The following is a 27,919-nucleotide window of genomic DNA, read 5'->3' as shown; positions in this document are numbered from 1 at the left end:
CTGTATTCTATCTGACACTTCTTTGCCCATTTTCCTAATCTGCTTAAGTCCTTGTGTAGCCTCTCTACTTCCAAAAATACCTGCCCCTCCACTTATCTTCGTACGTCTTCAAACTTTGCAACAAAGCCATCAACTCCGTCATCCAAATCATTGATGTATAATGTAAAAAGAATCAGTCCCAAAAACAGATCCACTCTTTTGCTACTGGTCAGTCAGCCAATCTTCTACACATTACATTTCCTGTAATACCATGGGCTTGTAGCTTGGTAAGTAGCCTCAAAGCCCTTCTGAAAATCCAAGTACACAACATCAACCGATTCTCTTTTGTCTCTCCTGCTTGCTATTTCTTCAATGAATTCTAACAGATTTGTCAGGCAAGACTTTCCCTTGAGGAAACCATGCTGATGACAATTCATTTTATCATGTGCCTCCAAGTATCCCAAAACCACATCCTTAGCAATCTATTCCAACATCTTCCCAAACAGTGAAGTAAGACTATCTGGCCTATAATTTCCTTCCTCTCCCTCTCTCCTTTCTTGAAGAGTGGAGTGACATTTGCAATTTTCCAACCTTCTGGAACCATTTCAGAGCTATTCTTGAAAGATCATTACTAATGATTCTACAATCTCTTCAGCCACTGGTGTGCACCATCTGGTTTCAGTGACTGATCTACCTCCAGACCTTTCAGTTTCCCAAGAGCCTCCATCCTAATAAGGATAACTTCACACACTTCATGACCCCTGACACCTGGTACTTTCACCACACTGCTAGTGTCTTCCACAATGAAGATTGATACAAAATACTTAATCAGTTTGTCCACCATTTCCTTGTCCCCCATTACTCTCTCTCTCCAGTATTATTTTCCAGCAGTCCAATATCAACTCTGCCTCTCTTTTACACCTGAAGTATCTGAAGAAACTTTTGGTGTCTTCTTTAATGTTGCTGGCTTGCTTGCTTTTATATTCCATCTTTACCTTCTTAATAATTTTTTAGTTGCCTTCAGGTGATATTTAAAAGCTTCCCAATTCTCTAACTTCCCACTAACTTTTGTTCTATTACATGCCCTTTCTATGGCTTTTATGTTGGCTTTGACTTCCCTTGTTAGCCATGATTGTGTCATTTTGCTTTTAGAATAGTTTTTCCTCTTTGGGATCTATATATCCTATGCCTTCTGAACTGCTTTCAGAAATTCCAGCCATTGCTGCTCTGCAGTCATCCCTGCCAGTGTCTTTTACAATCAATTCTGGCCAACTCCTCTCTCACACCTCTGTAATTCTAATTACTCCACTGTAATGCTGACACACCTGACTTTAACTTCTCCTTCTCAAATTTCAGAGTGAATTTGATCAAATAATGATCACTCTACCCTAAGGGTTCCTTTACCTTAAGCTCACTAATTGATTCCAGTTCATAGCACAAGACCCAATCAAAATAGCTGACACCCTAGTGGGCTCAATCACGAGCTGTTCTAAAAAGCCATCTCATAGGTGTTCTAGAAATCCAGCACCAACCTGATTTTCCTAATCTACCTACATATTGAAATTCTCCATAACCATTGTACCATTGCTCTTTTGCCATGCACTTTCTATCTCCTATTATAACCATAAACCACATCCTTACTACTGTTCTGTATATACAGTAACTCCCATCAGGGACTTTTCACCCTGTGATTCCTTAGCTCTGTCCACAACAGTTCAACACCTTCTGACCCTATGTCACCTCTTTCTAATGATTTGATTTCATTTTGCCAACAGACCCACACGACCCCCTCTGCCTTCCTGTCTGTCCTTTCGACACAACGGTTTTTTCCTGGACATTAAGCTTCCAGCCATGATTCAGTGATGCCTCTAACACCATACATGCCAATCTGTAACTGTGCTATAAGTTCATCTACCTTATTTCCGAATACTGCGTGCATTCAAATATAACAACTTCAATCCTGTATTCACCCTTTATCAATTTTGTCTGGCTTTTATGCTGCATGTCTTCCCGTTGACTGCAATTTTGCCCTATCATCAGCATTCCCTTGCTAGGCGTCTCACTGCACATGGCCTCTGTTTGTAAACCAAATGCCTCATCTTCAGCACTATCACTCCATCCTCCTGCCAATTTACCAAAGTGACCACACAAAAATGTTGGACCCCTCAGGTTTAAGTGTAACTCATTCCTTTAATACAGGTCATACCTTCCCCAGAAGAGATCCCAATAAACCCCTGGCCCTTGTGCCAGTTCCTCATTCCACATATTCACCTGCCAAATCATCCTACTATTACCCTCACTGGCACATGGCACAGGCAGCAATCCAGAGATTACTACCCTAGATGTCCTGCTTCTCAGCTTTCTACCTGACTCCCTAAAATCTCTCTTCACCTCACCTTGTCTATCTGTGCCATTGGTGCCAATGTGTACTAAGAATTCTCGTTGCTCATTTCTGACTTATGGACTGTCTAAGTTACAAACAATTCAAAGGAACAGAACCCTGACATTACTTGGCAATGACCAGTCAGTGTGTGTGTGTGTGTGTCTGTCTGTCTCTCTCTCTCTCTCTCTCCCTCCGTCCCTCCCTCTCCCCGCACTGATCCCAGCCTCCTCCAATGCTGCAATGCACAAATTACTGGTCTGACAGCAGCGGATTCTGCAAAATATTAAACAGTCTCCACCAGAAAGTTACCATGATAGGTGGCACATCAGCATCATGGTTAGCATTACAATACGACAGCACCAGTGACCCTAGTTCAATCCCGTTGCTGTCTGTAAGGAGTTTGTACATTCTCTCTGTGACCATATGTGTTTCCTTTGAGTGCTCCAGTTTCCCCCCACATTCCAAATACATAGGGGTTAGTTGGTTAATTGGTCACATGTGTGTAATTGGTTTTGGCAGGCAATTTGGGCTAAAAGGACCTGTTACCGTGCTGTATCTCTAGATAAAATAAATGAGAGATCACAGTTACTGAGGAACCTTTGTGGGATGAAGCCTCTGATCAGCATTGGTTCCATCAGTGGACTTGAGGCTGGCAATTTTTATACCTTTCATGGTTCATGGGTATCACTAGTTTCCTAAACTTCCTTTTTGCCTTTGAACGTAATAACTTGTTGGACATTTGCATAGGACAATTTCATAGAGTCAGCTATTTTGCTGTGTGTCTGGAGGCACAGATAGGCCAGACTAGATCAGTGCAGCAGATTCTCTCCACCTAAGGATATTGGTGAACCAGATGGCTTTGCAGATCAATGCAGCAGACTTCTTCTGCTCACCATTATAAATACGAGGGTTTCATTCCAGACAATTTAATTAACATCTTAAAGTCCCCAGTTACACACAGTGGGATTTGAACTCTTGTCATCTAAATTATTTGTTCCAGCTCTTGGATTACTTGCCTGGCAACACATGAGTAATGACATGGTACCGTGATCCAAGAGCCCACCTCTGCCAGCCAATGGAACTTGTGATGAAATATCACAAGAGGAAATTCCAAAACCAGATTTGTGCTATAATACATCTGACTAGGTTTCTTGCTTGAACTGTTGTTGAAGGACGGCATGGCATGAAAGTACTTCTTGTAATCCTATCGGAATAGATGATAAAGAGAAGTCTAATCACATTTGATCAGGAAAATCAATTACATGAAGATGCTTTGGGCACATGTTTGGCAACTCCTGTGGAAAACTCAAGCTTCCAAGCACAAATGATTTATATTCATGATCTTCCTTGAAACAAATGATGCAATAAAGTTCCATCTGCCACTACACTGGTATGAAGAAGGGTTCAGAAACTTGCACTGATATTTCTTGTATGGTATTTCATGTTTGGCTCAAGAACATAGCTTCACAGCTTTGTAGAATTACAAAATGCACTCAGTGGCTACTTCATTAGGTACACCTGTACATAATGTAAATATTGCATCAGCCAATCACGTGGCAGCATTCAACACCTAAAGTTTGCAGACGTAGTCAAGGTGTTCACTTATTATTCAGACCAATCATCAGAAGGGGGAAGAAATGTGATCCAAGTGACTTTGACTGCTGCTGCCTGACGGGGTGGTTTGAATTTCTCAGAAACTGCAGATCAGATCTCCTTGGATTTTCACACATAGCAGTCTCTATGGTTTACAGAGGATGGTGCAAAAAGCAAAAAAATCATCCAGCATGTTTCAGTTATGTGGGCAAAATCGGCCAAACACGAAGACCATCTCTTACACTACCATTGGACTCATCTCTCCACTTTTATTTTGCACTAATGTCTTCTTTTCCAAAGCTTCTTATTCTTTATTATTTTATGTGTTCTGTGTTGTCCAAATCTACATGCCTCTGATGCTTCTGCAAGCAGGATTTTCACTGTACCTGTACCTCACCGTATCTGTGCACACAACAAAAAAAAAACTCTACTTGACTTGACTTGATAGTAAAAGCACAAAATTACATTAAACTCATCCAGGATAATCAGACTACACAGGTATTCATTCACCTGACAGTTGACTACCATTTTTTATCCAACATTTCTGCATTCTCTTCTTATCTGGGGTACCTTAAATGCAGCTCATCTCAACTGTGCCATTCTGGCATGGGCACTACTTTCTCATTGGTATCTGTCTTATATTCATGGTTTGTAGATTTGACTTCCCTCACAAGTTCTTTGAGATTATCACTTGCTTATCCCACGCCAGGACAGAATAACAATAGCTAATCACTAAGTAGCATCTTTATTAGGTACAGCATACACCTGCTAATTAAAGCAAATATTTAATCAGCCAATCATGTGGCAGCAAAATGCATAAAAAGCAGACATGGTCAAGAGGTTCAGTTGTTGTTCAGACTAAACATCAGAATGGAGAAGAAATATGACCCAAGTGATTTGTATACAATAGGGTCATTTAAGAGATTTAGCTGTTCTTGTGCTGTAGTGTTCTATATTCTAGACGAACTGGAACAGGCTGCTTGTTCCCATTACCACCACCTCACTACCTTACTCTGTTCCTTAGTTCTTATCCAGGCAATATTGTCCTGTGATTCCAATTCCTATCTCTGCAATTGGCCCAATACCCAATAACAGCCTCTGCACACTCGTGGTGAAATATTTCAGTAACACTTCAGGCAAATAATAACATGGCCGAAAACATTGGAAGGCTTTGTGATTTTCACATTCAGCTTTCTGTTAAACTAAATCTGCACTGCTCAGGACATTAAGGAATAAGCACATCACAGCCAATGTTGTACTGACTAGACTATTAATAGGGCTGAAAGCAGCCTACATCTAATTATTGCTCAATCATGTATGAGAGATTTACTTTTGTAATTCACTTATCTTGGAGAAGATGGTGAAACGAAGTATTAGATGTAGTTATGAGCTGAATGTGGTGAATGTTCTTTACATAACAGACATTCAGGCTTTCCTTTATGCCTCTTAAAAGCAAGCAAGCTTTATCAGGATAGTTTCAGCTAATCCAGCTACTGATCTCGGGCCACACTAGTTCCATATCCAATGCAACCATCACTCTTCCCAGTGGATACCTGCAGTCTGACCTTGGTGATGCAGGATAGATGCAACAAGTTGCCCGTCTATTCTCCATGAAGTCAAAACACACTGATGAAACCTCTTAGAATCATGGCGTCATAGATGACTACAGCACAGAAGCCACCTCGTCCCTACCAAACTATCATTCTGCCTGATCCCATCAACTTCGCATCCAGACCAGAGTCCTCCATTCCCCTCACACCCATATACTTATCCGAGCTTCTCTTAAATATTGAAATCAAATCCATACCTGCCACTTGCACTGGCAATTCGTCCACACTCTCACCACCCTCTGAGTGAAGAAGTTTCCCCTCATGTTCCCCTTAAATATTTCACCTTTCGGCCTGAATGTAAATTCCTATGTCAGGATGCTGTTTAAATGACTACAGCTCATCATTCCTACAGTTCTGATCGAAAAGCTCCAGAACCTGGGTGTCTGTACCTCCCTCTACAACTGGATCCTCAGCTTTCTAACCAGAAGATCGTAATCTATGTGGATTGGAAATAATCAACACTGGAGAGCCTCAGAGGTGTCCGCTTAGCCCGGTTCTCTACTCTCTACACCCATGACTTTGTGGCTAGGCACATCTCAAATGCCATCTATAAATTTGCTGATGATACAGCCATTGTTGGCAAAACCTCAGATGGTGACAAGAGGGCATACAGGAGTGAGATACACCAGCTAGTTGTATGGTGTTGCAGCAACTCAACATCAGTAAGATGAAAGAGCTGATTGAGGTCTCCAGGAAGAGGAAGATGAGGTAACACACAGCAGTCCTCATTGAGGGATCAGAAGTGGAGAGAGTGAGCAATTTCAAGTTCCTGGGTGTCAAGATCTTTGACCACAACAAGGAAAGTAACCTGGACCTAACCACTTACAACTAATGTTAACTGTCCAGTCTTTGGCCGGCCAAGTACCATTATATTTCTCATATTTTCTTACTTGAAAAATAGGAGGAGGCTATTTGGCCCATCAAGCCAATGCAGGCTCTCAGAATATTCCTGTTCCCCCTACTTATTTCTCTTTAACTTCTTTCACATGCCCCGCCTCCTAACTCTCATGAACCTAATTGCATAAGGGGAAATTAACAGGAACAAATTAAACTATCAGCATCTTTTTTTTTGGGATGTGAGAAGATTTCCCACATATCTACCAGAAAACCTAACCAAAGGCTCGATTGAAAGTGGATCATTGGTAGTAGATGGCAGCAGGACTAACTGCTGCGTTACTTTGTGCTTTTGATGTCTCTCTTTTTGCTGCAGCATGTCACACGTCTTATTCTCCGTACCGTGACTGATGGAGACAAACTTGCCAGAGACCATCTTCTACCTGTGTCACCACACTCAGAGAAGAATGTACATGCAGCCTTGGTTCTCTCTATTTGATAGTGCTAGCCAGAGTCCTGCCATTTACTGTGTAATCCCTGCCCTGGTTTAACTCAATACTAACTACAGCAGTGAAATCTACTCACCATGATAGAGAGCAAACTCTTACCTTATGGTTACTGGTGTGAAGATAAGCATTGTGGTGACATTGTCCAAGAATGCTGAAAGAATGGCAGCAATGAGACACAGAAAAATGATCATAGGCCATATTCTCCCTCGAGACAGCTGGTAAGCCTGGAAAATAACAAGAGTCAAAAATCATGGAGCACTACAGTAGAGAAACAGTGGGCCATCTAGTCCATACTGAAGTAATATTTTCCCTCATCCCATCCACCTGCACTTGGACAATAGCCCCACCCGCCATACCCCTCCCATCCATGTATTTATCCAAACTTCTCTTAAATGTTGAAGTTGAAATTGCATCTATAAATTTGCTGATGAGACAACCATTGTTGACAGAATCTCATATGGTGACGTGCGGGTGCACAGGAGCGAGATACAGTGCCTATAAAAAGTATTCATCCCCCACCTTGGAAGTTTCCATGGTTTTTTTGTTTTACAACATTGAATCAGAGTGGATTTAATTGGCTTTTTTGACACCGACAACAGAAAAAGAGTCTTTCATGTCAAAGTGAAAACAGATCTCTACAAATTGATTGAAATTAATTACAGATATAAAACACGAATAGATGATTGCATAATTATTCACCCCTTTTAAGTCAGTATTTAGTAGATGTAACTTTGGTATCAATTACAGCCTTGAGTCTGTGTGGATAGTTCTTTATCAGCTTTGGACATCAGGACACTGCAATTTTTTTTTCCCATTCTTCTTAACAAAACTGCTCAAGCTCTATCAGCTTGCAAGGGGATTGTGAGTAAACAGCCCTTTTCTAGTCCTGCCACAAATTCACAATTGGATTGCGGTCTGGACTGTGATTTGGCCACTCCAGGACATTAATTTGCTGTTTTTAAGCCATTCCTGTGTAGCTTTGACTTTATGCTTGGGGTCATTGTCCTGCTGAAAAACAAATCTTCTCCCAAGTCGTAGTTCTCTTGCAGACTGCACAGGATTAGAAAAACTACAGTACAATACAGGCCCTTCGGCCCACAATGCTGTGCCGAACAATTACCTAGTGTTACCCATAGCTCTCTATTTTTCCAGGGCCATGCCATTTATTGTGTAATCCCTGCCGTAGTTTAACTCAATGCAAACCACAGCAGGGAAATCTATTTCCACCAGGATTTCCCTGTATTTTGCTGTATTCATTTTACCCTCAACCTTCACAACCCTTCCAGGACCTGCTGCAGTGAAGCATCCCCACAGCATGATGCAGCCACCACCATGCTTCATGGTAGGGATGGTGTGTTTTTGATAATATGCATAACATTATGGCCAAAAAGCTCAATTTTGGTTTCACCAGATAATAGAACCTTCTTCCAGATGACTTCAGAGTCTCCCACATGCTTCTGGCAAACTCTAGCCGAGATTTCATGAGAGCTTTTTCCAACAGTGTCTTTCTCGTTTCCACTCACCTATAAATCTGCAACTGGTTAGGCACTCGGGCAATAGTTATCGCATGAGCAGTCTCTCCCAGCTCAGCCACTGAAGCTTGTAACTCCTCCAGAGTTCTCACTGGTCTCTTGGTGGCATACGAAATAGGAGTAGGAGTAGGCCATCTGGCCCATCAAGATATTCAATAAGATCATGGCTGATCTGTCCGCAAACTCAACTCCATCTACCTGCCTTTTCCCCCATAATCCTTAATTCCCCGACTATGTAAAAATCTATCTAACTGTATCTTAAATATATTTAGTGAAGAAGCCTCAACTGCTTCCCTGGACAGAGAATTCCACAGATTCACCTCTCTCTGGGAAATCTGTTTCTCCTCATCTCTGTCCTAAATCTTCTCCCCGAATCTTGAGGCATTGTCCCCTAGTTCAAGTGGCCTCCCTTACTAGTCTCCTTGCATGGTCACTCAATTTTGAGGACAGCCTGCTCTCAGCCGATATACAGCTGTGCGATATTCTTTCCAATTCTTGATGATTGACTTAACTGTACTCCAAGGGATATTAAGTGAATCGGAAATGTTCTTGTAGACATCTCCTGACTTGTGTTTTTCAATAACCTTTTCACAGAGTTGTTTGGAGTGTTCTTTTGTCTTCATGGTGTAGTTTTTGCCAGGATACTGACTCACCAGCAGTTGGACCTTCCAGATACAGGTGTAATTTTACTACAATCTGTTGAAACACCTTGACAGCACACAAGTGATCTCCATTTCACTAATTATGTGACTTCTAAAACCAACTGGCTGCAACAGTGATGATTTGGTGTGTTGTATTAGAGGGGGTAAATACTTATGCAATCAATTATTTTGTGTTTTATGTTTGTAATTTAGATTACTTTGTAGAGATCTGTTTTCACTTTGATATGAAAGAGTCTTTTTCTGTTGATCAGTGTCAAAAAAGTCAAATTAAATCCTTTGTGATTCAATGTTGGAAAATAATAAAACATAAAAACTTCCAAGAAGGTTGGATACTTTTCATAGACACTGTATGCCGGCTAGTTGAGTTGTGTCACAGCAACAACCTTGCACTCAGTGTCAGCGAGACCAAAGAGCTGATTGTGGACTTCATCAGGGAGCGCAAACCAATCGTCATAGAGGGATCTTTAACAAATTTCATGACATATGCTAGTGATATTAAATCCAATTCTGATTCTGAGTTGAACTTCCACACTTACACTCTTTTACCTCATGCTCCCCTTAAACATTTCACCTTTCACCCTTAACCCATAACTTTTAGTTCTAGAATCACCCGACCTCAGTGGAAAAAAGCCTGCTACATTTACCCTCTCTGTACCCTTCATAATTGTGCACATAAAATCTCCCCTCATTCTTCTACCCTCCAGGGCAGGGGTCAGCAACCTTTACCACTGAAAGAGCCACTTGGACCCGTTTCCCACAGAAAAGAAAACACTGGGAGCCGCAAAACTCGTTTGACATTTAAAATGAAATAACACTGCATACAACGTTTTTTTTGCCTTTATGCTATGTATAAACAAATTATAATGTGTTGCATTTATGAAATTGATGAACTCCTGCAGAGAAAACGAAATTACATTTCTGCATGCAACAAAAACATTTTGAACTCCGAAAAAAAGACGTTGGGTTGAAAGTTACTTTTAAGTAAAATACTCAATGTCTATTTGAGTCCTTCTTGTATTTATGAAAAACGCCGAACTTAAATTTTCCGCCAGCAGCAAACCAAAAATAACATCAGCCAGCTGTCAGCCTGAAAAATAAAAGGACTATTTCACTGAACAATGAAAAAATATGAATATACATAAAATAATAGGCAATTAAAATATTTATCATACTTGGTTAATGGGATTTCTGCTCCTGGACCTCAGCGCACAGCGTCTGCACGTCAGGGCTGTATGACGTCACCTTCATCTTTACACAGGATCGCAAGCTGTCATCTGTGAGGCGTGCGCGATGTTTGTTTTTAATAAAGTTCATGTTGGAGAACACCTGCTCACATACATATGTGGATCCAAAGATCGACAGGACTCCAAGCGCATACTTTTTCATGTTTACATAAATGTCGGGCATAGCATTCCATGTTTCGAACACAAGTTTGTCCGGTTTTGGAAAGTTTTCAATCACTCCATTTGTGATTCTGAGCAAGAACGGCCTTCTGACGGGCAACATCTTCAAGGTCTGCTGTCAAGCGTCTAAACTTGGACACCCATATGTCTTTGTCGGCTATGTCGGCCAGTTCCATCTCAAGATCAGGTTGACTCACACCTGCCAATGCAGTCGTATTCAGTAGGGAAGGATCGATGCTTAAGGGAGTGACCGGGAAGGATAATGTGTTTTTTTCCTCTCTGAACTCACAGAAGCGTTTCCCAAACGATGTTTGCATTGCGATGATTGCAGAATGTAAATACTCCGAAATTATCATGTCGTGACCTTGTTTGAACTCTCTCAAATTGGGGAAGTGAGACAAAGTGCCTTTCTGTAAATCTCTGGCAAGCACTGTCAACTTGCGCTCGAATGCCAAGACATCCTCCAACATGTGCAGGGCTGTGCGTCCTTTCCCCTCAAGAGCTGTGTTCAGCGTGTTCAGGTGCGCTGTCATGTCTACCATGAAGTGTAGCTTTTCCAGCCACTCTGGCTGTTCCAGCTCAGGAAAGGTGAGCCCTTTGCTGCCCAGGAAAGTTTTCACTTCTTCCAGACACGCGACAAAGCATTTCAGCACCTTCCGTCTGGACAGCCAGCGATAAAAACACGTTGTAGCGGTGTCAGTAAACTGCAGTCAAAGATAGCTTTATTCGAACTAAACAGCCTTGCTTTTAAGCCTCCCTCAACCCAGCCCCCATGGACGCAGATGCTGCAAAAGACGCGTACTCACAAACCCCCGTAGGCTATCTCCCTTAGCCGGAATGCTGGCTAATTGTGAGCCGTTTCGGATGTGGCAGGAAATGTGTCGCCACACTTAGATTGTACAAGATCACCATAATCTTCAAATTTAGAATTACATTTCAAAAGCTAACAAACTAACATAAAATACATTTTAATTAAATACTGACCAATTATTTCCCAAAGCCACAGGGAGCCGCAGCACAGAGGTGAAAGAGCCACAAATGGCTCGGGAGCCGCAGGTTGCCGACCCCCGCTCCAGGGAATAAAATCCTAACCTACTCATCCTGAGATTAGAACTAGGGGACATTGCCTCAAGATTCAGGGGAGTAGATTTAGTATGGAGATGAGGAGAAACCGTTTTTCCCAGAGAAATCTGTGGAATTCTCTGTCCAGGGAAGCAGTTGAGGCTTCTTCACTAAATATATTTAAGATACAGTTAGATAGATTTTTACATAGTAGGGGAATTAAGGGTTATGGGGAAAAGGCAGGTAGATGGAGTTGAGTTTACGGACAGATCTGCCATGATCTTATTGAATGGCAGGGCAGGCTCGATGGGCCAGATGGCCTACTCCTGCTCCAATTTCTTATGTTCATATGTAACCTTTCCCTGTAACTTGGGTCCTCGAGACTCGGCAACTTCTTTGTAAATTCTCCCAGTACTATTTCAACCTTACTGATATCTTTCCTGTAGGTGGGTGACCAGAACTTCACACAATACTCCTAATTCATCCTAGTCAACATCTTATACAAGTTCAGTATTACATCCCAACTCCTGTACATAACACTTCGATTTATAAAGGCCAATGTGACAAAATCTCTCAATGTACTACACAGCTGCAGAAAAATAAATTGTTGTCACATTCATATAGTTTGGATTTAACCTACGTTGAGTACAACAATTCGTACAACTGATTTCAGACTTTTCTTTCATTTATTATGTGCTATGTCATATGACATGTGCGATCATGATCTTTTCATGACCATGATTGTTCATGGCAAATTTTTCTACAGAAGTGGTTTGATATTGCCTTCTTCTAGACAGTCTTTACGAGATGGGTAGCTCCAGACATTATCAATACTCTTCAGAGATTGTCCGCCTGATGTCAGTGGTCACATAATCAGGACTTGTGATATGCACCAGCTGCTTATACAACCATCCACCACCCTGATCGGGATGGGGGCGGGCAGGCAAGCAGCTGCTCCAGCTTGCCCAACGGTGACCTGTGAACTAGCAGATGGAAGGAGTACCTTACACCTCATTTGGTAGAGACATAGCTCCTCCCGGCCACTCAATTGGGACATTTACCATATTTTTAAAAAAATAAACCTTTGTCAATGTGAGTCAAATTTTATTTTATATAAACATTTGTATATACTTATGAGAAGATATACATAAACAAGGAATGACAGACAACCAATGTGCAAAAGAAGACAAACTATACAAATAAAAAAGTAATACAGAGAATATGAGCTGAAGCACCCTTGAAAGTGAGTCTGTAGGTCGTAGAATTAATTCAGATTTGTGGCAGTGAAGATATCCACACGGGTCACAAGCCTGATGGTCATAGGGTAATAACTGTTTCTGAACCTGCTGGTGTGGGACATAATGCTTTTGCACCTCCTGCTCAATAGTAGTAGTGGAAAGGGAGCATGGCCTGGATGGTGGGAAGGGCTCTATGGAAATGTGCCAAATAGTGGGGAGGGCTTTACTTGTGATGGACTGGGCTAAATCCACCACTTTCAACAGATTGCAATAAGTGAAACAGTTCTGAAAACCTGTTCAAAATTTATTAATAGTAATATTTGAAAAAGACAATTGAAAGCTAGTATTTCTAAATAGTATCATTATAACCATATAACCATATAACAATCACAGCACGGAAACAGGCCATCACGGCCCTCCTAGTCCATGCCGAACTCTTAATCTCACCTAGTCCCACCTACCTGCACTCAGCCCATAACTCTCCACTCCTTTCTTGTCCATATACCTATCCAATTTTACCTTAAATGACACAACTGAACTGGCCTCTACTACTTCTGCAGGAAGCTCATTCCACATTATTATATCATGTATATCAAAACAGATATCAGAAGAACCACTTGCAAAGTCCTATCATTAACAATGCTAAGACAGTAGCTCACTCTGAATTTTTCCTTGCATTTCAAGAAATTTCTGGCACTTACAAGTTAATTTTTCACTAAACTCGGTAGAGAAATTTATAGCTGCTGCAGAACTGAAAAGGTGATTTTGTAAAGACAGACAGCATTAATTCTGTGATCCCATAATTAATTCATCTCCACCTGAGAGGAATAAAACATTAAATCCTAGTGTCACTGCATTGTGTTTTGTTCCCTAAATCCAGTTTCATTGCTATTGACAGAGCTAATTTCAGAGGCAGAGTAGAATTCACTGACTTTACCAGATAATGTGTTTAAAGCTACAATAATTTTTTCTCAACAATAAGCACATTGGACTAGATGAGGTGTGGCAAACCTTTATGAGAGTGTGTGCCCACATTGGTAATAATCTTCTAAAAAAATATCTCACGTGTGTCATGGCAATTTTGAACAGAGATTATCATTGATTGATGAATTAGTAGCAATAATTATGGGTTATTTTTAAGGGGAAAAGAATGAATCCTGCTGCTTATTTATGCGTATTCACTGTTTTATTATGTAATTAATAATTATTTAATAAATTAATAATCAGAGCTAAATTGCAATAAATGAAGCAGTTTAGAAAGCCTGTTCAAAATTTATTTATATTAATCTTTTAAAAAGACAATTGAAAGATAACATTTCTAAATAGCTTTGCTAATATAGCCATTTCCTATCCAAATGCTGATATTAAAACATATCATCTAATTTCACATATTCTAGCAATCAAATAGCTGGTGCTAGACTGGTGTGAGACAATTCCGTTGAAAACAACTCACTGCTCTCAGATTGTAAAAACTCATTTGCTGTTTTATTAGGTGGTAAAGACAATCATTATGTTTTTTTTTAAATTATGGATAGAGTTTAAAGAAATGAAGAGCAGCATAGCATGCCAGGTGCCAACAACATGTTTCTGTGTGCCTTCTTAGGCATGGATGCCACCCTTGGAGATGCTCAGGAAATAAAAACATAGAAAACCTACAGCACCATACAGGCCCTTCGGCCCACAATGCTGTGCCTAACTAGTATTTACTTTAGAAACTAACTAGGGTTACCCATAGCCCTCTATTATTCTAAGCTCCATATACCTATCCAGGAGTCTCTTAAAAGATCCTTTTGTATCTGCCTCCACCACCATTGCCGGCAGCCCATTCCATGCACTCACCACTCTCTGCATAAAAAGTTTACCCCTGACATCTCCTCTGTACCTACTTCCAAGCACCTTAAAACTGTACCCTCTCATGTTACCTATTTCAGCCCTGGGAAAAAGCCTGTGACTATCCACACAGTCAATGCCTCTCATCATCTTAGACACCCCTGTCAGGTTACCTTTCATTGTCCGTCACTCCAAGGAGAAAAGGCCAAGTTCACTCAATCCATTCTCATAAGACATGCTCCCCAATCCAGGCAACATCCTTTTAAATTTCCTCTGCACCCTTTCTATAGTATCCACATCCTTCCTGGAGTGAGGTGACCAGAACTGAGCACAGTACTCCAAATGGGGTCTGACCATTACCTCTCAGCTCTTAAACTCAATCCCATGGTTAATGAAGGGCAAAGCACCTTCTTAACCACAGAGTCAACCTGAGCAGCTGCTTTGAGCGTCCTATAGATTTGGACCCCAATATCCTTCTGATCCTCCACCCTGCCAGGGTCTCACCATTAATACTATATTGTGCCATCATATTTGACCTATCAAAATTAACCACCTCACACTTATTTGGTTTGAACTCCATCTGTCACTTCTCAGCCCAGTTTTACATCCTAACAATGTCCCGCTGTAACCTCTGACAGCTCTCCACACTATCTACAACACCCCCAACCTTTGTGTCATCAGCAAATTTACTAACCCATCCTTCAACTTCCTCATCCAAGTCATTTATAAAAATCACGAAGACAAGGGTTCCAAAACAGAACCCTGAGGCACACCACTGATCACTGACATCCATGCAGAATCCCGTCTACAACCACTCTTTGCCTTCTGTGAATAAGCCAAGTCTGGATCCACAAAGCAAGATCCCCTTGGATCCCATGCCTCCTTACTTTCTCATTAAGCCTTGCTTGGGGTATCTTGCTGAAATCCATATACACTACATCTACTGCTCTACCTTCATCAATGTGTTTAGTCACATCCTCAAAAAATTCAATCAGGCTCATAAGGCATGAACTGCCTTTGACAAAGCCATGCTGACTATTCCTAATCATATTATACTTCTCCAAATGTTTATAAATCCTGCCTCTCAGGATCTTCTCCATCAACTTATCAACCACTGAAATAAGACTCACTGGTCCATAATTTCCTCAGCTACCTCTGCTCTTTTTCTTGCATAAGGGAACAACACCCCCAACCTTCCAATCCTCCGGAACCTCTCCAGTTTCCATTGATGATGCAAAGATCATTTCCAGAGACTCAGCAATCTCCTTCCTCACCTCCCAATGTTGGTAATATTTCAGTTTATACATGTAAATAAAAGAGGAAAGTTAAACTTACACCATATTTAACTTTTGACCATCTCTTTGGTTTATAGATGGTCTATAATCATATAATTTCTTATTACTTTGCTTCTCCCTGTGGTATTACTAATTATAGAAAGACGGGATTTGGAATTGAAACAAAGTAAGTGATTGATAAACGTTTCCCAACTGTTCATAAGACAAGCTAATCCTGAATTCAAAATTAGCTTTAATTTAATGTTTGATTTAGACTTCAAGTTAAAGCATTCAGAGTTTGGCAAACATGACTGTATCAGGTTGCTTTACGAACCACCATAAACATCCACAGAAATATTTCTGATGCATCTGTACCAATGCAGAATAGCCAGGCTTATAGAAAGAGAAATATTACTCATGATCTGAATTCACTACTGGAGATACTCACGCAGGTCAGGCAGCATCTATAGAGAAAGAAACAGAGTCGGGTTTAATGACCTTTTGTCACAACTCGCTAAAACTAACACATACATCTTTGGAACGTGGGAGGAAACCCCTGCAGTCATGGGGAGTATACAGACTCCTTACAGACAGCAGTGGGAATTGAATTCCAATCATGATCACTGGCGCTGTGAAGCGTTATGCTAACTGTCGGCTCCCCAAACACTTGGTAATCTTATTGAGCGCAGTTTGTGGCCCATGTGTTCATTCAAGAAAATGGGAGTTCAAAAGAAAATAAAAGGAGATTTAAAATTAGCCTTATTTGTCACGTGTTGAAACATCGAAACATCAGAGTTCAAAGTATGTTTATTATCAAAAGTAGAATATGTCACCATATACCATTTTCTTGTGGGCATACTCAATGAATTCAATAACAATAATAGAATCAATGAAAGACCACACCAATTGGGTATTGAAGCAACACCCAAGCAGACACCAAGCTGTGCAAATAAAAAAAGAAAGAAATAATAATAATAATAATTAATAAATAAGCAACAATTATTAAGAACGTGAGATAAAGAGTCCTGGAAAGTGAGTCCATAGGTTGTGGAAAAATTCTCTCTAAGATAATGGCTAACCACTTGGAAAATATTTTAACTAAAATCATCTCTATGGATCAAACAGGCTTTATTAAAGGCCGTTATTCTTTCCTTAATGTTCAGAGATTGATGAACATTATATATTCACCATTATCTAAGCAACCTCAATATGTTATCTCTCTCAATGCAGAAAAGGCATTTGATAGAGTTGAGTGGCCATATTTGTTTAAAGTATTAGAAAAATTTGGTTTTGGTAATAATTTCAACAGGTGGATTCAAATGATTTATAAGAATCCTATTGCCACAGTCATTACTAATAATTGCAGGTCTTTTTTTTTCACTTTCTCGTGGTACTAGACAGGGATGTCCATTAAGCCTTTTATTATTTAATCCTGCATTGGAGCCTTTGGCCATAACATTACGTGAAGCTAAAAATATTCATGGTATCTCTATGAATGGAACCATACATAAGATTTCTCTCGATACAGATGATCTTTTGGTTTTTATTTCGAATCTTGAGGAATCAATTCCTAATCTTCTGGAAACACTTAAAGATTTTGGCAAAGTTTCAGGACACAAACTTAACTTGAATAAAAGTGAATTGTTTCCACTAAATGCCCCTCTTGGTGTATATAATGATATTCCTTTTAGAATTGTTAAAACATTTAGATATTTAGGTCTTATAATTACCAAAAAATATAAAGATCTTTATAAAGCTAATATAGTTCCTTTAATGGACTCCATGAAACAACTATTTTCTAGATGGAATCCACTTACTCTTTCTTTAATAGGTCGTATCCATGCTGTGAAAATGATGATTTTACCTAGAGTTTTATATATTTTCCAAAATATACCTATCTTTTTAACTAAAAATTCTTTTGATCAAACTAACTCTCTTATTTCTTCTGTTGTTTGGAAAAATATGAGACCAAGAATTAATAAGAATCATTTACAAAAATCTAAAAAGATGGTGGACTTGCACTTCCTAACTTAAGACTGTATTATTGGGCTGTGAATATCAGACAATTATGTTTTTGGTTATGCTGGCTCAACAAGAGCCAAAAACCACTATTGGTTGATTTGGAATTAAAAGTTGTTAAACAATTTCATTTAACTTCAATATTAGGAGCTCCATTACCTTTACAGCACTCTAAAATTCCACATTTAAATCTTCACCCAGTTATTAAACAATCCCTATGGATTTGGGTTCAGTTTCGCAATTTTTTAAATTTTAAACAATTTAAGTTGTCTAGTTTTTTATTTCAAAACTTTTCATTTAAACCTTCAATAACCGATCCCATTTTTCTCCTATGGAGAAATAAAGGATCCGTTCCTTTACAGATTTATTTTGCGATGGTCGATTGCTGACCTTTGAAGAGTTAGTTAACAAATATTCTCTCGCTCATACACATTTTCTGTAATATTTTCAGGTCAGACATTTTTTACAACAATATTTACCTAAGTTTCCATATTTACAAGAACCTGATTTGTTGGATAACATTTTGAAGTTGAATCCTTTAGTGAGAGGTTCCATTAGTAGAATTTATATATTATTTATTTTACAAAAAGAGAACCTATCACTAACGATTAAACAAGATTGGGAGAGAGAACTTAATATGACCTTTGTTAATGAAGATTGGCTTCGAGTTTTAAAAAACATAAATTCTTCTTCTATATGTGCCAATCACTGTTTAACTCAATTTAAAACTGTTCACCATTATTATTTAACAAAGGAGAGACTATCTAAAATATTTCCTAGCATAGACAACTACTGCGATAGATGTAAAACTGAAGTAGCTACTTTGTTACATATGTTCTGGTCATGTTTTTCATTAAAATAGTTTTGTAAATCTTTATTTTCTACAATTTCTAAAGCTCTGAAGATTAATTTACAAACTAATAGACTGATTGTTGTATTTGGAATAGTTCTGCATCATACTCAGGGTATTTGATCTTCAAAACAACATGTAATTGCATTTGTTACACTATTGGCAAGAAGGGCTATCTTATTAAAATGGAAAGATACTTCTGCCCCTACATTAATTGAATGGTTCTCTCAAGTGATGTTATGTTTCAGTTTGGAAAAAATTGTAAGTAGAACTTTTGATCCCCAATTCGATTTTGAGAGACGATGGGGGTCTTTTGCCAAATATTATTGTTTAATTTGAATTATTTTATATGGTTTCCTTCCAATTTTATTTTTTTAAATAAATATGAATTGGCAGTTGATGACACTTTTTCTTTATATATATATATATATAGATGATGGTAAGACATATTGCTCCAGGGGTTGATTCCTAATGGGTTTTCCCCCTTTTTTTTGTAGTCAGTTTTTTTTTTCTTAGTTAGATGGGGTTCTTTTTATTTCCTTCTTTTCCTTATATATTTTTTTTCAATTTTTATATATTATGATCAGCTTTTTTTCTTCAGCTTTATTAATTGTATACATATTAATTTGTTGAAGTTTTGTATCATTTTATAGCTGTAGAAGATTTTGTACCAATAAAAAGATTCTAAAAATGAAAAAATGAACATTTCAATGATGGGAGCAAGTGAAGTTGATTGAAGTTATCTCTAGTGAAATATGTTATGTACGTCAATGATCAACACAGTCTTGGAAGGAAGTGCAAACGGTAGCCAACTAGTGTTGCCAGTCAGGCTTCTGATGCCAACATAGCTTGCCAACTACTTACTGACTTTAGCCCAGAAGCCTCTGGAATACAGGAGGAAACCACAGCACCGGGAGGAAACCCATGCCGTATTGGAGAGAACTCACAACCTCCTTACAGACAGCTTCAAGAATTAAGCCTTGGTTGGTGATTACTGGTGCTTTAGAGTGATTGTACTGATCACTATACCACTGTGCCATCCCCATAGTGATACGTTTGAATATACTGTGATCCTGAATATCCTGTGTTTGCTTTGTATAAATGGGACTGAATGAACATTTAGCCTGGAGCAAAGGTTTAAAGAAGATTAAATGATTTGCCTTGTAAATAAGCCACTACATCTATCAATGCTTCAAAAGGATATTGTGAATTGTCAAGTGTAGTATATTTTGACACTGGAAGAATATTGATGACTCTTACTTGGTCAGCTTTAATGAATTTGCTACATCAAACTTTTTTTTCTATTGGAAATAATTCAGAGGATGTGTAACTCGATTGGTTGATGGTTGGGCTGAGCAATTCTCCAGTCTTGGCAATTTACTTGCAAACATTTTGTCACCATGCGAGGATAAATTGTTAGTGTGCTGTTGATTGTGATTGTCCTCTGAATGCTTGGCCTTTACATACTTTTCAGTCAGCTGAATGGACATCATTTCAGCAACTTAATTGTGATGTGGGAAGGAAATCTCGTCGGTGATTGGCAGTGTGGCCAATTTTATTGCGTTGTGGTCAGCAACTCTGCCTGCATCAGCTCATAAATAGGATACCAGAATACCAGAATTGTTCACTGAAAACCACACTTCTATGAATTCTCTTGCATCAGTCCTGAAACAATCATGTAGACCTTGATCCTGCTTATGACTGATACAGGCAAAATTTCTGACCACGACACATGAAGTTTACCACACAGCCAACCCATGATGAGATTTCCTCCCCACATCACAATTGAGTTTCCAAAATGACATCCAATCAGCTGTTTGAAAAGTATGTAAAGGCCAAGCATTCAAGTCACAGTAGTACTTAATAGCAGGGTTGATTTCCCACTAAACCATCTCATGTACTAAGTTCAGGCATGACATTGCTGAAGAGGTGAGGTCAACCATCCGGCCCTGACTAATTATATTGGAAACCTGCAAGTATAACCACATTTAGGAGTGACTCAGCTCTCTATCTGATAAATGGACAAGTGAACAATATTATATACGTTGAAGGAAGAAGTAATATCATGAAAATATAGAACAATATGATTTACCAACACGATTAATAAAACACTGACAGAGATCGGGCCCATGATATTCAGCATACTGACAGATCATCTCATGTCATACAAGGTGCAAGATATATAGTTTAAAGATGTTGTGCAGAAATTGGAAGAATAACCTGAAACTATCTGAAATTGCCATTACCTTCCACCTGGCCCTAACCCACCTGGACAAAAAAGACACGTACATTCGAATGCTGTTCATAGACTTCAGTTCAGCATTCAACACAATCATCCCTCAGAAGCTGACTGGAAAGCTGAGCCTACTGGGCCTGAACACCAGGAGGGTCTCATCAGCAAGAACGATGAGTCAACATACAGAGAGGAGGTGCAGCGGCTAACGGACGGGTGCAGAGCCAACAACCTGTCTCTGAATGTGAACAAAACAAAATGAATGGTTGTTGACTTCAGGAGAGCACGGAGCGACCACTCTCTGCTGAACATCGACGGCTCTTCGGTAGAGATCGTTAAGAGCACCAAATTTCTTGGTGTTCACCTGGCGGAGAATCTCACCTGGTCCCTCAACACCAGCTCCATAGCAAAGAAAGCCCAGTCTCTACTTTCTGCAAAGGCTGAGAAAAGTCCATCTCCCACAACCCATCCTCACCACATTCTACAGAGGTTGTATTGAGAGCATCCAGAGCAGCTGCATCACTACCTGGTTTGGAAATTGCACCATCTCGGATCGCAAGACCCTGCAGCGGGTAGTGAGGTCAGTTGAGAAGATCATCGGGGTCTTTCTTCCCACCATTACAGACATTTACACCACACGCTGCACCCGCAAAACAAACAGCATTATGGAGGACCTCATACAAACTCTTCTCCCTCCTGCCATCTAGGAAAAGGCACAAAAGCATTCGGGCTCTCATGACCAGACTATGTAACAGTTTCTTCCCCCAAGCTATCAGACTCCTCAATACCCAGAGTCTGGACTGACACCAACTTGCTGCCCTCTACTGTGCCTATTGTCTTGTTTATTACTTATTGTAATGCCTGCACTGTTTTGTGCACTTTATACAGTCCTGTGTAGGTCTGTAGTCTAGTGATGTTTTTTTGTGTTGTTTTACATAGTTCAACATAGCTTTTGTATTGTTTCATGTAGCACCATGGTCCTGAAAAATGTTGTCTCGTTTTGACTGTGTACTGTACCAGCAGTTATGGTCGAAATGACACTAAAAAATGACTTGACTATAGGAAGAATCCCTCCACATCTGTCAAGACCTTTCGTCATTTGATAGGTTTCAATGAGGACACCATCATTCTGAATTCCAGTGAATACAGGCCCATCGCCACCAAACACTCTTCATTTGACAAGCCATTGAATGAATCCTGCAATCATTTCTGTGAATCTCCTTTAACCCCTCTCCAGTTTCAGCACATTCTTTCCAAGATAAAGGGCCCAAAACTGCTCACAATACTCCAAGTGAGGGCTCACCAGTGTTTTATAAATTCTCAACATTGCAGTCTTGCTTTTCCATTCTAGTCCTCTTGAAATGAATGTTAACATTGCATTTGCCTTCCTCACCACAGACTCAACCTGCAAATTACCTTTTGAGGGATCCTGCACAAGGACTTTCAAGTCCCTTTGCACCTCAGTCATTTGTATTTTCTCTTCATCTAGAAAATAGTCAATTCTTTCATTTCTTTTACCAAAGTGCATTCTACCTGCCACTTCTTTGCCCATTCTCCTAAACTGACCAGGTCCTTCTCTAGCCTCTCTACTTTGTCAAAACTACCTGCCCCTCCACCTATGTTCCGTATCGTCTGCAATCCTTGCAACAACGCCATCAATTCCATCATCCAGGTAATTAATATATACCCAGGCAGTCCCCGAGTTACGAATGTCCAACTTACAAATGACTTGTTCTTACGAACGGCCTGCCATAAAGTCTATTATATTAAATTCATCAGCTCGAGGAAGGAGTACACTGTCCGCCATTTTAAGTCCAATCATGTTGCCGTTAACACTATGTTGAGTGTGTAACTTTGTATTTGACTTAAATTTTTCTTAGCAAGATTCACCCTGACCCCCTGTTTTCCAGTCAGCACCGCCCCCACTTGTCCCATTTAACCTTTCTCAGTGCGGGTGGACTTTAAGACCCGGGGGAGCTCAGGACCCGCTGCCTGCGGCTGCTGCTGAATCCACAGTGTTTCTGTTCCATTGACTGAAAACGATCAGGATTGAAAATAAAGTGGAAATAATAAAGCGATCAGAAAGAGGTGAAACGCCATCCGTCATTGGAAAGGCGTTTGGCTACAGTCGGTCGACGATCGGAACAATTTTTAAGGATAAAGTGAGAATAATGGAGCATGTGAAAGGCCCTGCCCCGATGAAAGCAATAATTATTACTATGCAACGCAGTGGTTTAATCATTTGCAAGCTCATTCAGAAAATGAGGAACTGGGATTGTACGGAACCAAAGTAGAAAACAGCAACAAGCCGGCAGACTTTAATATAAAGGTGTTGATTAGCAGTGTGTGCATGGATAAGTAGATTAATATGGTCACAGATTATTCAAGAATAAGTCATTTACCTTGACAAGTTCAGCCACACGTGGTTCTTGGGAAGTATCAAATTGAAACCCTCCTCTGGCAAGGTTTTACAAACATAGGGTAAGGTTACTGAATATCATAGATAATCATCTTGCCATAAGACCATAAGATGAAGGAGCAAAACTAGGCCATTCAGCCCATCGAGTCTGCTGCACCATTCCATCATGGTTGATGTATTACCACTCTCAACACCATTCTCCTGACTTCTCCCCATAACCTTTGAATCAAGAAGCTGTCAATCTTTGCTTTGAATGTACAGGCAATGATGTGGCCTCCACAGTAGTCTGTGGCAATGAACCCCAGAGATTCATGACCCTCTGGCTGAAGAAATTCCTCCTCATCTCTGTTTGAAAGGGACGTCCTCGTATTCTGAGACGGAGCCCTCTGGTCTAAGACTCCCGCACTATAGAAAACATCGTCTCCACTGCCAGGAGAGCTGCAGAACTGATACAATAACAACATTTGGCGGGCATTTAGAGAAACACGTGAACCAGCAGGAAATAGAAGAATACAGACCAAGCACAGGCAGATGAGTTTAGCTTAATTTAGCATCATAGATGGTACACCGATGGTGAGCCAACGGGCCTGTTCTTGCATTGTATTCTTCCATGATTCCATGTACCAACTCAAAGCATAAAAATAAATTCATTGGAATTCTAATTATTCTGCCAATTTTCCTTGAGCTGCTAAACCTATTATTAGTGGAAACAATTTCTCCTTACGTGCAGCATCAAAACTCTTCATAATTCTGAGCATGTATCAACTCAGACAGTTGAACTTTATACACCATTAAGCTGTCAGGATGCATCAAGAAGACACTGGGGTAGCATAGCGGTCAGCACAACCCTTTACAGAACCAGCTCTAAAATGTGTCATGGTTCGATTCTCGCTGCAGGCTTTAAGGAGTTTGCATGTTCTTCCTATGACTGCATGGGTTTCCTCCAGCTGCTCCGATTGCTCCCACATTCTAAAGGCTTACAGTTAGGGTTGGTGAGTTGTGAATTTGCTATGATGGCACCATAACGCATTTGCTGGCTGTCCAGAACAATTCTCCCTTACTTAATTTGACACAAACAACATACTGCATTTCACGGCAACACAAAGTACTAGAACTCAGCAGGCCAGGTAGCATCTAGGGAAAAGAGCAAACAGTCGACATTTCAGGCCAAGACCCTTCATCAGGACTGGAAAGGAAGGGGAGAAATGTCAGAATAAGAAAGTGAGGGGGAGGGGAGCAGGAAGTACAAGGTGGTAGGTGATAGGTGAAACTGGGAGAGGGGGAAGGTTGAATTAAGGAGATGGGAAGTTGATTGGTGAAAGAGATTGGCTGGAGAAGGAGGAATTTGATAGGAGAGGGCTAAAGACCATGAAAAAAGGGGAAGGGGGAGGAGCAACAGAAGGAGGTGATGTGCAGGTAAGAAGAGAAGGTGTGTTTTGATGTACATGTGAAAAAGCCAATCTTTATCTTTAAAAAATCTTTCTAAAACATGCAGACATGAGTCCATGTTTTCCCCGGCATGGGGGAAATAATTGGAAGAATAGTCTGCTAGTTTGTATAAAGCTCCCTCTCAGTCAGAGGTGGTAGGGGAGAGAGGCACAAGAGACCACGGATACTAGAATGTGGCATAACAAAGAAAGCACCGGAGGAACTCAGCAGGTCGGGCAGCATCAATGGAGGGAAATGGACAGTCGAATGGCTGACACCTTTCAGATAAACTGAAATGTCAGAGAATAAAACAGTTATTCAGAAACAACCATAACCCAGTTTCAGAGCTTTTATTGTAACTGCACTATAGTGTTCAAACTCATCTGGAAGAAAATATTATGTGCTCCTAATGTCACCAGGTAAAATCTACCCAACCTTGTTGTCCTCTGTCCTTTGAATAACAAGCAAGCCCTTAAAAATATTGTTGAATAATATCTTCTTTTTCCTCTTCCCAGATAATTTAAGGTTCAGCTCATTTATTATTTCTCACAGGCATTTAATATATGTGGACCAGGTATTTTAAGAGCTTGCATTTTTATTAATACAAGTGCCAACACCATTAAATTCAGATTCTGTTTTCTTGATGACCAGCATTAGCATGAAATAATGCACTCACTGAATCAAAATTTATGAACTAGATTATATGTTATACATAGCTTATTTATAGAACAAAGGAACTTCTTGCAAGCTGGTGCTACAGTTGTAAGCTGTCACTATCTATGTTCTTAAACATGGTCATCTAGGCTTTTAATTGCAAAGCTTCAATGCTGAATTTCCCATGGGTTCAACTAACCATTTGTTAAATATTCTGTGATTGTCTATCATGTCAGGTACTCCTGATGCGGCCTGCTCTATATTGGTGAGACCTGTCATAAATTGGGGAACCGCTTCGTTGAGTACCTCCGTTCCATCCACCAAAGGTGGAATTTTCCAATGGTCAAAATTTTTTAATTCCCATTCCAGTTTCAACATGTCGGTCCACAGCCTTTTTTTGTGCCATGATGAGGCCACCCTCAGGGTGGAGGAGCAACGCCTTATATTTCCATCTGGGTGGTCTCCAACCTGATGGCATAAATATTAATTTCTCTTTCTGGTTAAAAGAAATCGTCTTCCTCCCCTTTTCTTCTATTCCCCACTCTGGCCCTTCACCTCTTCTCACCTGCCTATCACCTCCCCGTGTCCCCTCTTTGTTCCCTTTCTTCAATGGTCCACTCTCCTCTCATGAGAGATTCCTTCCTCTCCACTCCTTTACCTTTCCTACTCACCTGGCTTCACCTATCACCTTCTAGCTATTCTCATTCCCTCGCCCACCTTCATATTCTGTCAATATCCCCCTTCCCTTTCCAGCCCTGAAATAGGTTCTTGGCGTAAAACATTGACTGTTTATTCATTTCCATAGATGCTGCCTAGACCTGCTGGGTTCTTCTAGCATTTTGTGGGTGTTGCTTTGGATTTTCAGCATCTGCAGATTTTCTTGTGTTCATGTTTGTTCTTACAAAAGTAAGTTGGTTACACCACAGTTCTTCTGCCTAAGTTACACCAGGTAATACGAGGTAGGAAGTGGGTGAAAGCACCATCATACATATTTGATTTTTACAGTCATATATGAATTTGTACAATTACGAATAATTCCAATAATTAAGGGTCATTTGGATAGGTACATAGAGGAGAGGAGCTTGGAGATATGTGGGTAACTGGGACTAGGAAGGAAGTTCACTGAATTGATGTGACATTATTCCAGCAGGGTTTTCTCATTACTGCCTGCAGTTTTTCTTTCCATTAGAGGGTGGAAGATCAAAGGCTGTTAAGGGCAGAAAGCAAACATTCAGCTCTTGCTAATCTGTGAGGTAATGTTAGCTTCTTGGGGAAAAAAGACAAGTGTTACTGTTAAAAATCAAGGAAGACTAATTTTGTCCAAAGGCATTATTCAAACATGTTTTAAAACCTCAGTTATAGTCATCATGATGTTTAATCCAAGCTGACTCTCCAATGTAGTCCTGAGGCTATGGTGTCCAAAGATGAAGTATTATTTAGAAAAGAACAGTAAAAGAAAGTAGGGTCTTGGTCAATATTTATCACTTTATCAACATCACTAAAACAGATTAATACCAAAGAGACTGCATATGCAGGAATCTGGAGCAAAAAATACGAACAGCTGGAGGAATTCAGTAGTTCAAACAGTGTCTGTGGAGGATAGGGATGGCCAACATTTCAATTTGAAGCCCTGCTTCAGGACCTAATGCAGTGTTTCGACCCAAATCGGCAACCATCTTCTTGTCTTTACTGATGCTGCTTGACCCACTGAGTTCCTCCAAGCTGCTAACTACAACAGAATGAATGTCTGCTAGTTATCTCGTCGTTGTCTGTGCATAACTAATTAAACAGTTTCTTCCATTGCAATGCTGATCATGCTACAAACGCACTCAGTGTCCATTTTGTTTAGGTACTCCTGTAAGCCTGCTTGTTAAGACCAGATGACCATGAGCCATAGGAGCAGAATTAGGCCATTTGACCCATCGAGTCTGCTTCACCATTTCATCATGGCTGATCCAATTTTCCTCTCAGTTCCAATCAAGAATTAATCAACCTCTGTCTTAAATGTACATACAGACTTAGCCTCCACAGCTGCCTGTGGCAACAAATTCCACAGATTCACCACTCTCTGGCTAAAGAAATTTCTCTGCACATCTGTTCTAAAAGGACACCCCTCTATTCTGTGCCCTCTGGTCTCAGACTCTCCCACTATAGGAAGCATCTTCTCCACATCTGTCATCATTCAATAGGTTTCAATGAGGACACCCTCATTCTGAATTCTAGTGACTAAGGGCTCAGAGCCACTAAACGCTCTTCATTTGACAAGCCATTGAATCCTGCAATCATTTCTGTGAATCTCCTTTGAACCCTCTCCAGTTTCAGCACATTCTTTCCAAGATAAGGGGCCCAAAACTGCTCACAATACTCCAAGTAAGGTCTCATCTGTGTTTTATAAATTTTCAACATT

The 27,919-nt window shown here is 40.1% G+C and overlaps 1 protein-coding gene across 1 annotated transcript in view; it reads right to left on the bottom strand.

The window, feature by feature from the left end:
* Positions 1 to 27,919, bottom strand: part of oca2 (oculocutaneous albinism II) — a 507,586-nt gene that overhangs the window by 265,702 nt on the left and 213,965 nt on the right. The window contains exon 13 of the mRNA XM_059963277.1: positions 7,008 to 7,132. Within this exon, the coding sequence (XP_059819260.1) occupies positions 7,008 to 7,132 (125 nt within the window). The remainder of the gene's footprint in view (positions 1 to 7,007; positions 7,133 to 27,919) is intronic.

Source organism: Hypanus sabinus, chromosome 3, assembly GCF_030144855.1.
Source record: "Hypanus sabinus isolate sHypSab1 chromosome 3, sHypSab1.hap1, whole genome shotgun sequence".
Lineage (NCBI taxonomy): Eukaryota > Metazoa > Chordata > Chondrichthyes > Myliobatiformes > Dasyatidae > Hypanus > Hypanus sabinus.
Note: the sequence above shows the minus strand (reverse complement) of the source record. Positions and strands in the feature narration are given on the sequence as shown.